General features: G+C 45.1%; 1 protein-coding gene across 1 annotated transcript in view; it reads right to left on the minus strand.

Moving 5' to 3' along the window:
• NOTCH2 (notch receptor 2) overlaps positions 1-12,053 on the minus strand; it is an 85,566-nt gene that overhangs the window by 5,557 nt on the left and 67,956 nt on the right. The window contains exons 22-30 of the mRNA XM_080602070.1: positions 11,677-11,922; positions 9,464-9,576; positions 8,377-8,906; positions 7,216-7,563; positions 6,822-6,964; positions 5,871-6,081; positions 4,928-5,024; positions 4,218-4,386; positions 149-450 (exon numbers count right to left, since the gene is read on the minus strand). Coding sequence (XP_080458196.1) covers positions 149-450; positions 4,218-4,386; positions 4,928-5,024; positions 5,871-6,081; positions 6,822-6,964; positions 7,216-7,563; positions 8,377-8,906; positions 9,464-9,576; positions 11,677-11,922 — 2,159 coding nt within the window. The remainder of the gene's footprint in view (positions 1-148; positions 451-4,217; positions 4,387-4,927; positions 5,025-5,870; positions 6,082-6,821; positions 6,965-7,215; positions 7,564-8,376; positions 8,907-9,463; positions 9,577-11,676; positions 11,923-12,053) is intronic.

Below are 12,053 nucleotides of genomic sequence, written 5' to 3' on the forward strand. Positions count from 1 at the left end.
AGGAAATTGCATCCAAAATACAGTTTCACCTGGCCATCACACTGTGAAAGATGTGAGAGCAAGGCAGGGAGTGAACAGAGCACAGCTTGGAAAGACTCATATATTACAGTGCACAAACACTCTAAAAGAGCTTCTTCAGTTGCTGTACCTGAAAGACGCCCTGGGCATCAGCAGCTACAGCTGCATGCAGGGGAGTCCGTCCCATGTTGTCCCGTGCATTAGCATCCGCACCAGCATCCAGCAAACGTTTTGCAGCATCTGCTCTCGAATAACGGGCTGCTAGGTGCAGCGCCATCTCCCCAGTGCGGTCTGTTTGGGCCTGCAGGTTGGCGCCTTGATAGATCAGATCTGTTATTATATTTGCTGAGGAGTCTTCTGCATCCTCATCATCCTCGCTAATATCGGAACTGCCCACACGCAGAGATGCCAGCATGAGAGGAGTACATCCGTCTGCGAACAGAAGAGATGTGATCACGTTAACATAACGGTGACAGCAGAGGATGGAAGTCCTCCCCCAGCGCATTGCCTCACCTTGACCACTGACAGCTAGAGACAGCCCCTCCGGTCACTTCAGCACAAGCCTGTTCTCCTAACTTAAAGCCCAGAGTTAACGACCTGTTTTCCTTCCAAGCAGAACTCTGATAGTTAAATCCAACCACAACAGAACTCAGATAATTCTCAAATAAGTATCATTATGAAACAAAACAAGTTTGCTGCTAAAGTGGAAAACTTGCTCAAAACGTACAGGCTAGCTAAGTTTGTAAGGAGAAGCAAGGGCTATAAAATCAAAAACTTAAAGTGTCTAAGTATAACTATTCATGCAGATGATGTAATAACATACCTAGGGAAAATAAATGATTTATAGAGGAAAAATACTGGACAGCTAACACGCGATTATTGGTGGCATTTCACAACCTGAAGAGAAACACAGACAAAAACCTTCATATCTATTACGCGCCGAAGTCTTCATTAAAAGGACACTGAAGCTGGCCAAGTGAGGCACTTAAAGCTGAAAAACGCCCTAGTATGACTGCCTGAATCAACTTCATCTTGCTTGTAAGACGCTTTACCACACACACCCTAGGCACCTAGAAAGTAAGAGGGACCGAGATGGCAGTGGGACTGAAGCACTGTGCTAACTGGAGCTCTGCAAAGGTGAGCACAAATTTTGCTTCTCCAGTGTGGCTTGCTAGCAGAAATTCAAGACTATCTTTGAGCACCTGCCTGATTTATTCCACATACAAGCAGGGGACAGTTCGGACCCTATAGCCAACAACTTCCCTGTCTGCATTACTCTCAATCCACAGTGCACTATCTTCACTACATGAAGTGTGTGATCACAGAGTTAGGATTCTGCACAGATAAACACTGCGATGATAACCTAATGTAAGTGGTATGCTTACACGGGAATATTCCCAACTTCTGATCGTCAGGCTTTCCTAACTCTCTTTTTTAGAACAGTTCCAGAACTTTTATAAAATTCTAGAAACTATCGTTCTACAGCTGGGAACCACATCAACCACCCGCAGAGATCATGGCTGCAGCAGCAGATTTGCCTCCCTGAGCCAGGCTGGCAGCAGAATGCACGCTCCTCCTAGCGGCCCAAAATCAGAGCGCACACACCCTTTCACCAAACTTTCTCAGGATTTGTTGGAAGGCAGAGAAGCGTTGACGTACAGACCTGGGTTCAGTTCCAAGACCCAGTCATGGCTACAGACCCCCTTGCCCGTTGTCCAGAGCTATACCTCTCTTTGTGCTTCTCCCTCCCTCCCACTGCTGGCTCTGCTCCCCTGTCCCAAATGAATACTTCTCAGTATTCAAGTCAGGCTGTGGTCTCTTCCGTACTGCCCTGATACAAAGAGCAGAGAAACGGAGCACAGAAAGGAGCCCTCCTTTTCTCTAGCACTACAGCCCTGAGAAAGCACTCGCTCAGTCACTGCATTTGTCCTGGCCAGATCACACTCGGCTGCTGTATGGGGACACAGTTACAGTGAGCACTAAATCCTTCGAAAAACTAGCTGCCAGCCTCCAGAAAGTCTCCCAGGTATGTGCAGCTCTTTTCAGAGCTTCCTAAGTTGGCCACACAAGGGTAGTTTTATGAGGCTAGCAAAAAAGCTCACATCCAGTTAGGCTGTCACAATTAAGTACTTGTTGGAGCATTAAGAAAAAGCTATGGGTGCAATGCCTTTTTTTTTTCCCCTTCCTTCAAGCTTGTTCTCTGAAATAGCTGGAAAAGAACTCAAAAAGATCCAGCTGGAGGCAGACACACAGCATGGAAAATTCCAGTCTGAACCACTAAAGTTTTAGCTACTGAAAAAGAGGGCCAAATAATAGGGACAGTTAATCAGTTTTAATTATAGGTGGTGGTACCAGTTATGCCTATAATTGCATTACCCTGGTTACACACTGACAATAACTCCACTGAAAAGAATGTCCTCAGCACTCTGGGGGACTCAGAGAAAGAACAGCATGGAGGGACAAAGGTGAAAGCAGTATTTTATAAAAAAAACTCTTCTGTTTGCCGTCTTTCAAGAATACATCCCCGAGTAAACTTAGAGCAAGTCAGTAAAGCCTAAAATTTCACCAGATACGTACAACTGAAGGACTCCATACACAAACAATATACCAAAAGCTGGGATGCAGAGGACCCACTGGCAAAGTCTATAGGAGATGGGACCTCCTGGACCCCCTTCTTGGGCTACTGCTTGAGACAGAGGTGGCTGCATCTCAGAATTGCCTGTTTCTTCCCTCTCCCTGCTAAGGGAGAGGAAGGTGGCCAGGACAGATGAATGCCTACATCTACTCTGAGGAATCCTACCGCTCCTTATTAACCCATTACTCCAGCACTTGTCACTTTTTAAACTGTTTCTTCCATTGAAAGCAACTCAGCTGGTCACTTCTGATGCTGCAGAAGGGAATAGCTTACAGAAGCTTGCTTCAAGTCTCAGTTGCGTCTGAATGACAGGAAAACAGCTCTTAGATCATATTATTCCACTGCTATTGCTGGACAAAGCTTTGAGTGGACACAAACATAAGCAGTCTGAAGATTTAATAACATTACCGCCTGCACTTGGAAAGCTTTTACCCCAGCCACACAACTAGAAGCTTCAACAGGGAAAATTAAAAAAAGCTTAGACTTGGCAGAAACTGATGGTTTATGTTCTCACACTCCTCACACAGAAATCTCTCCTTCCTTGTGCTTTGCATTTAGGAGTGCTAAGGGGTCAACGAGAAGAGAAGACAATAGAAGGGAACCAAGAGATGGCTCCAGACATCATTAAATTGCATGGAAACATTTCCACATAATCCAATAAGAAGCAATAACAGCTAGATCATCAGAACCAACTCTCTGCGTATGAACAAGAACCATGTTTGGAGCTCTTCTGACTGGGATAAAATTTAGTCGGCTTCCCTCAAGAAGATAGGAATCAATTATCAGATGACCCACCCAGTTCCTTACCAGATTACACAGCCTTAGTGCTACACTTACAAAAAGCAGCAGAGCTTTTACCGCATCTAAAAATTTGAGACTGGCAGAAAAAGAGAATGTGCATGCCTGTGTGTTAAGGAAAAGTTCTTTCCACATTCAGAGTTGTGATACAGTGATCAACAACTCATTGAACCCAGCAGCTGAGGATATAACTGAATTTAAAAGAACTCATTAAAACACTTGCTGCATTGCTGCTCTGTTCCAGCACAGATTACTCACGCACTGCTAATCAGGGCATACCGTCTGCCAGAAGTCATCTTATTCAGGAAAAGGCCGCCCTTGCTTCCACCCCAGATAATAGCGCAGCTTTAAGCCCTGCTAAGATGGTCCTCGGCAAACTCTGCCATAAATCTCTGCAGTGATCCAGCTGGAGAAATTGGGAGTTACTTCCAGCACAAGTCTGCACACCAAACTTCTGGCATTCTGACGTCCCTTAGTCATGCATTGTCATAAAGGAGATCACAGACAACTTCAGTTAGTTCCTAACGCTGCTTGTTACGTGAACTCTGTACTGTCTATATGATATCCCATGTGCTGCAGACCATGATCCAACCTCTCCAGCTTTCTTTTCTGGAGTGCACACGAGCTTTTATCAAGTACCATAGAAGTTCTGCTGATATCCCTGTATACTCCATATCGTTTTTAAACGTTCGCAGTCTCAGCTGTTGGAAATAGGGGAGGCCAGTGCCTGGCTTGCAGAACGTTCAGGACACTCAGGAGTACTGACCTGGCCCTCTGACATTGACATCCAGAACATCGACTTCTTGATCTGCTTGAGGTGGCGTAAGGGCTAGTGACGTGCTCCCACAGACGTCTGCTGCCTCCAAGTGCTGCTGCGTCCACTGGCGCTGGTCTATCTGCTCATCAGCTTCTGGGAGCAAGGCTTGGTCCTCAGCCTGAGCAGAGGAAATAAGCAGTTGCTTCAAAGTGCTCATCAAGTGACCAATGTCACTGAAAGTTCTCCTATCTAGTCTAAGATGTCTCTGCCCTTGGCAGAGGAGTTGGATTTGATGATCTTTATAGGTCCCTTCCAACCCAAACCATTCTGAGATTCTCATCTTCTCTTTTTTAAGCTAATGGAAGTCTCTACTTATATCAGCTTGGCATTCTTAACTTTCACACTCCCACCATGTGTTACCAGGTCTGAACTGTAATACATTACACTGCATTAACCTTCTCTTCCCTTTGGTGCAGCAAGGCCCGAGTAAGGAGGGAACACCAGTGCAGAAGTTACCTGGTTTCTCTACTGGCCTGTGGTGGCAGTGTTAACCTGAGGGTTTGCTCCTCAGGTATCATTAGTTACGTGTTACAAACACCTGAGCAAATGGAGATCTAGGGCAAGGGGCATACTCTGGAAGTTAACACAATTCTTCTCCTCATTAGACAAAAGCAGTTTCAGTTGTAAGCGGGCAATATTCAACTCTTGGAACAACTTACCTTTGCTCTCTTTGGCTGAGGTCCACCATCACCCGCCCAGTGTTCAGTTGGTCCAGAATCCGCCAGGTTACCCTCTGGTATCTGGACTGAAAGATTTCTAAGAAACAAGGAGAACACGTTACTTTATGGCCTTGATCAGACACTACTACTGCTACCTATACCAGCCCACTGAGGCAAAAATGGGATGCTTGAAAGTGTGATAGCTTGCAAACAGAGGGACCAAGAAATTAGAAAGGAACAACTACAATCTCAGTTGGAACAAGTACCAGACAGCTGCTGCATGGTAACAGGTGCAATATGGATTAGAGTTGCCCACCTGAACAACTACAGCAGTGAGCTTCTGTAATTTCCAACTGGAAACTATCAACCTGGACACTGCAGGACTGGGTCCTGACGCTCCCATGACCGGCAAGCAATCTCAGATGTCACACAGTCATGCTTGGAGATGCTGACTTCCCAGACAACACACAGAGCATAAATCAGACTGCATACATCTTGCCCCCAGAACCATGGGAGCTACATAATGAGCTATGCATTTTGAACTGTCAATTTGGTTAATTCAGCGGAAAGTCGAAACTGCATAAATGTGATTTGTCTTTTAAAACTTTCCATTATTTCTGAGTCATATCTTTAATGGATCGAGGTAGTTCATCAACACCTATCAACCTAAAAATGTCACACCTAACAGAGAAGGAAATTATGCAACTAACAGTACCTAACTGCTGAATTACACTGCATCAGAAAACCAAACACAGCCAGGAGATTAGATTAAAGTTCTTCTGTCCAAAACAGATGTATTAAATTTAGGGAAATAGACATTTTAGTTTAAAGACATTTTTTCCTATGGAGTTAAGCATCTTTAATGAAAGATTTATCAACCGTGTTCCTAAAATCCTCTAACATGCCAACTAACACGTGGTCAGTAGCCTCAATGCAAACTTACTTGAGTCCAACTGCATCTTCCCCAACCGGCTCTCTGCGCTTATGATTACTAGGATCCCTGCGCAGAATGAAGCCCTCTGGGAGCCACAGCGAGCCATGTTTGCGCTTACGCTTCGCCATCATCACACCCAAGAGAAGGATTAAGAGGATGATCAAAGCTGCCACAGCAAGTAGGTAAAGCAACTGGGTCTTCGGTGGTAACAAGGGCTCACCTAAAAATTCCAGTTAAAGTACAATGAGATTAGCAAAGTTGAGGCAACAATCTCAAATCTACCAACTTTTTCTTGCTCAGTTTTTCCCCCCACAGAGGATATTGTTTCTATGAAGTGACATCTTTAGAACAAAAGCTTGACGAATTTTAGCCTCTGCTACAATTGTTTTAAGAATATATCGTATGTTTGTTTGGCTTCCCTTGATCTTGTTTCTCTAAGTATTTCTAGAGTATATGGCTGCTGAACTGAAGATCTTGCTACTCCCTCAAGGGTCCCTCCTGCTGGCTGAAGACAGCCATCCTGAATCAGTGTGCTAATCTACATAGATATGAGCATGACTCAACTAGGAATAGTGTTATTAGCACTCCAGAAAAAGGTTGCAGCTGAGGGAGTGGGGAGCAGAAATCAAGGCAATTACATTCTGCCAGAGGAAAAAACACCTGCTAGACTGAGAAATGCTCCAGCACCAACTCTTCTTCAATGGCACCTTTCTCACTGAACTCATGGCTTAGAGCATATGAGTAGTTTCTAGGACAGACAAGATCACCGCAGCACATGGAAGATTACTGTTTCTGCACGTATTAAAATGATTAGGCTCCAATCTTAAATGCCCTGCCTTACTAAAGAGATGATGACCCCTCGGAGCAGAAACCACACTGAACAGTTAGACATATTAAGATGATGATCAGTAACAGGAGCATGCGTTTTGCAAGCCCAACTTTTCCTCCGCAATTACTTACTTTGGACAGACACAAAAGGATAAGGCAACATGCCCTTGATTGCTTGAGCAGCTAAGAGAGCTGCAGCAGCTTCTGTGTTCTGAAAACATTGCTCTGAATCCTCTGCACACTGACGGTTGTCAATCTCCAGGAACACCCTGGTGCTGCAGAAACACAGTAAGAGGGCACAGAAGTTAGCGAGAGAAACTTGGCCAAAGCACTAGGTTAAACTGTGGCCTTTTAGGTTAATCCTTCCACCCCAGCAATGAATTTGGCAATTGCAATGACTTTACATTTCCCCATTAAAAAACACACAGATGGGTTACAGCCCAAGATAGTCCAGAATGCCCCAGACACCTAGAAACAAGAGCTAGCAGTGTAACAAAGCTTGGGGAATACAAAGACTTCCACTCACCCAATGACCTCTTGCTCTAATTCTCTGTGCTTGCGAATGACCACAAGGGATCGCCGACTCCGTGCTGCTGACTTCTCCCCATAGTATGGGAATACCATGGGGTTTCCCTGGGAGTCCAGCTTGATTCTCAGATTGGTGTGCAGGAGAGTTCCCAAAGTGCGCAGGAAGCTGCGAACATCGCCCAGCAGCTCATCAGGGGGCATCAGGACCACAATGATGAGGGTCCCCTCTGCCAGTTTCTCAGCTTTGTCACCAGCGCAGTCGAGACCGTCCCAGCCACACTCCTCACTGTTACAGCCCTGGTCACAGCGGCCATCCGCGTAGTGATCTGCACAATACTTGTCATACCTAAAACAGTGAAAGGGACAGGATGCAGGACATACACATTCTGGAGCAGCATATAGGACATACACGTTCTGTATAGCATACCTGCAGTCTAAAGGTAAAGGCCTTACACCTATTTCTAATCATCAGTGGTTGATGTTAAATAACAGTTGTGCTCAGGACATAAGGCAAAGAGATGTAACCCCAGGATAAAGGCGGCAGGGTGGAAGAAGGGAGCACAGAACACCCTGTGGTTCATTTCTGGTACCAGTGAAGAGAACTGCTTATTCTGTTTACTAAGGAAAAGCTACAGCACCTCCTGCCTCACCAGGGGAAAATCATTTACTGTAACATTTATCGTAAATAACTAAAGAGAAAGAAGCATCATGACAAACAAGCAGGAAAACACATTCAGATGTAGCAACAGCTGGGACAAAAATGCAGGTTTTGCAGGCATGCAGTGGAGTTCAGGACAGAAGGTGGTACTATCAGGATCTAGTACAAGGTGAAACATCTGAAACATCCATGTCCGTCCGTCCCCCCCCCCCTTTTTTTTTTGTACAATTCCACACATCCATCAGGCGGGTGAACACATCGCCATTGCTCAGGCTATCAATTAGTATGTAACATACAGATTCCAGAACTTTCCAAAAAAAGAGAGAAAAAGTAATGTAACTGCAGAAACTCCTTGATCCAAATTTTTTAGCGGAGTATGAACCAGCAACAGAGACAAAGGAAGAGACTAGAGCAGCGGGTATGAAGAATACCCACTGTTGAAAGCACTAGCAGGAGATTTATTAGCAACACAGAGAAACCATTCTCGGGATTATGCCTTACTTGCATGTTTTGCTATTTTGCTGACATTCAAAGTTGTCAAACAGACACTCGGGTGTGTTGCAGAACTCGTCACACTGTCCATTGAAAAGCATCCAGCAGCGCAATGAAGAGGAGCAGTTGGCCCAAGGATCTTCCATTGTCAGGGAACAGTCGCCTCCATCCCACTGGCAGGCATGAGTGTTACAGTCTTCATCACAATAGCCATCTCTTGCTTTTTCTGCACACTGGGAATCCAAACATCCTAGAGGCTCTTGGCTGGGATGTGTGAGCTGCTCACACTGGCTGCCTTGGGCGTGATCAGGACACTGACAATAATAGTAAGGAGGCTGAGAACGAGGGTGGCAGCTTCCACCGTTCTGGCAGGGGGCACTGGCACAGCCCGCGTTTGTCTGGCATTCCTCTCCCACAGACAACTTGGGGCAGTAGCACCGTGGGCCAGATGATGTCTGGATGCACTGCTCGCCCTTCTTGCATTTCACTTGCCCACAAGTACTGTGGCTGCTGAACTCACATTTTGCCCCAGAGTAACCCTAGGGGAAAAAGAAAAAAAAAAACTGGCTCAAAACTTATTCTTCACCATTCTGAGGGCAGGAGGCAAGTTGTCCCACACAAACCCTTTCTCCCCAGTAATTCCCTTAGCCTTATCACAGAGCGTGCCATGATTTTCTGGATCTAGCTTCATGGACAAACTAGGAACTTGTAAGACTCTATTACATTTCTGAATGGACTTAGAGCTGTGAACAAGGAGAATCTTGCAGTAAGCACAGAGAACGAAGGATAGCAAAAAAAAATAAAAGTTAAAATTTAATGCTAGCTTTGACAGAAAAGCCAGCTATGCTTCCTCAACAGCAGAACTGTTTGGGGGTAACAATAGGCAGCATCATTCTCCTACGGTACCTGGAACCCCTGGGTTTCCCAGCTAAGCATATAAATTGAAGGATAGATAAATTAAAAGATAAACTACAGAGTGTCCAAGGACACAGATGCAAGTACAGAGAAGAACTGTAACCAACAACGGACCAGTGAAACTAATGTGTCTGTAGCCAAAGATGAGGCAGGCAATCCAGTTTCAGGATGTGGTGCTTACCGGAGGACACTGGCAGATGAACCCGTCTGGCATATTGCTGGCAACAGCACAGGTACCTCCGTTCTGACAAGGCTTCCGAGGACACACATCTATTACACTCTCGCAGTGACGACCTGAGGTGTAGACACATGGGGAGAGAAGAGCAGAGAAATGTACACGTGCACATCATAAGCCAATCACAAAGCAAAACACTAATTAGCAGCCAACAAGTCAAATGCTCCAGTGAAACTTTTTCCCCAGAAGTAAAGCACACCTCTTCAGACAATGTATGGTAAGTAGCAGCCAAAGACCACCGCTATTCCAAAACCTACACAGGTTATCTGGAGACAGCCCACCTTGTGGGGTTCTCCTCAAGAACACGTACGACACAGCGCAAAAACAGGATTTGCTGCTGTCACCCTTAAGTCATCCAGGCACAAGACTACAGAAACTAAGGGTTCCTAAGATTTCTTCACTTTTTGGGAGATGCTCAATGAATCCAAATGCAAATCACTCTCTGACCATGAGTGAACAACCCTCAGCATCTGGCAAGGACACACAGACGTGAAGAGCATCTTCAGCATCACCTAACGCTGGAAGTAACATAAGTGCTCAACCTTGGACTAGGCAAGGAATCCTGAACAGCTGACAGATCACCCGACTCATGCACCTGATTTCCTGGAAGAAAATTATGCCTCAGGACCAGATGCAACCTGGGTGAATTGGATGAGCAAGGAGAGCCTACTTATGCTGGTCAGCTAGGCAGAAGTCTTACTGCACTGACTAGCATTTGCAGCAGCACCCAGAGTCAAGCTCTGGTGCCAGCATTTAAAAAGATGAGGATGACCTAAACACGACTTGGACCCCCCAAGGAAAATGTGAATAGAAGTCTCCACACATGTGCGGCCAAGCCTGAAAGCTCACAGACAGGAGCAGACAGGGCAGGATGGCCCACAGAGTCCTGGCATCCTATCAGTCACAAACCACAGCAAAGCTCCCCCTGCCTCCTCCCAGGCAGGAGGGTCAACATGGAATGTGCAGAAGACGAACAGCTAGAGGAAGAGGCATGCTCCCCCTCTGTGCCTAACATTTCCAGACAGATTTCATGTCTCAGACACAGCAGCTCTCCCTGCTCCTCCTAAGGAGCTGCAGGTCTGCACTCCCCATGCTGCAAGTTCCAGTAATGCTTCCATGAGAGCCAGAAGCAACACGAGGCATAAATCATAAAAGAATGGTTTGTATTTAAGCCTGTGTGTTTGGCTAATATCCCACACCAGTATCTTACCAGCTATCCTGCCTCCAACTCCATCATGTGTCATTCTTTTAGGAACTTCTTGTGTCAGTCTATGTAATGCATTCAAAAACTACGGCAAGAACTCTTTACATGTGTGTTCTTGTGATTTATTTGCATCTGACAATCACAAATTTAGTGGAAAAATCTCATCGCCTTTAATTTTGTAAATAAAAAGAAGTAAAAACTACTGGTAAAGCATGCAGAGAAGGTCACTGGTAAGCAGAGAAAGTGAAAGGTTTTGATGGAGAAAAACTGAATACATAGGAAGTTAAATTGACATGCAGACTGGGAAGCTGAAAGTTAAGACACATCTGGAGACTATTAGCTCCAACTTATGCCCAGTGGGAGGCAGAAAGCAGAATAGCAGTAATACTGACAAAGATGATGTCTAGAGAGAGCTAGACATAAGTCTGTGTTGTGTGAATTTTTTGCGGAGTTGTGATTCAAAGTTGGATAAATAACCAAGGAATGTACAGCCTGTCTATGCACAAGAGTATTCCATCCTGGCCACACCACCAATGTAAGGAAGAGAGTGAGGGTTATAAAAGGAGGCCAAAAGCTAATTATGGATACTATAACAGTGATTTACATAAAATTCATATGCTGCTTTGCAAAAAGAAAAGCCACGAAGATGATGACACAAACGGTTACACTTCCACTATCAGAAATGTTAAATTATGAAGGAGAAGAGCATCACAGAAGACAAAATCCTGGCAGCCAAGCGTCTCAGGAGATTCTTTAGTCTGAGACAACTCTGGAAGCCCAATTTCTTAGATTTTTTTTTCCCTAAAAAGTGTTTTAAAAACTGAAACATGCTATAAGGAAACAATCAGATATTGTAAAGGGAAGTGACTAGATAACGTGACTGCCAGGACGGGAAAGAATGACCATTTTTCAAGATTATCATTCTGTAACTGGAAGCATGTTTACGAATACTCACCAGTAAAAGCACTACGACAGATGCACGTATAATCATTTATCAGCTGAACACAGTCCAGACTTCCACGAGGGTTACAAGGATTAGAGAGGCATTCATTGATATCCCCCTCGCATCGCTCGCCTGCAAAGCCTGGGAGACAAACACAGCTATAGCCCCCGATCTGGTCAATGCACTGCCCTCCGTTAAAGCAGCGGGGTACTCCCGAGTCTGAAACACAGTCATCCACGTTCTCCTCACAGAAGCGACCTGTCAAAATGGTAAAAGAGACAGTTTGAGGATAAGGAGTCATGGCCTCATTTCCTATGGTGTGCATCACATTTTTAAGAAACATAGTCCTAGATACAAACAGGTAACGATCCCAGCTTAATGCAACCCAC

This window comes from Anser brachyrhynchus (assembly GCF_964034855.1).
Source record: "Anser brachyrhynchus genome assembly, chromosome: 8".
In the NCBI taxonomy this organism is placed as follows: Eukaryota; Metazoa; Chordata; class Aves; order Anseriformes; family Anatidae; genus Anser; species Anser brachyrhynchus.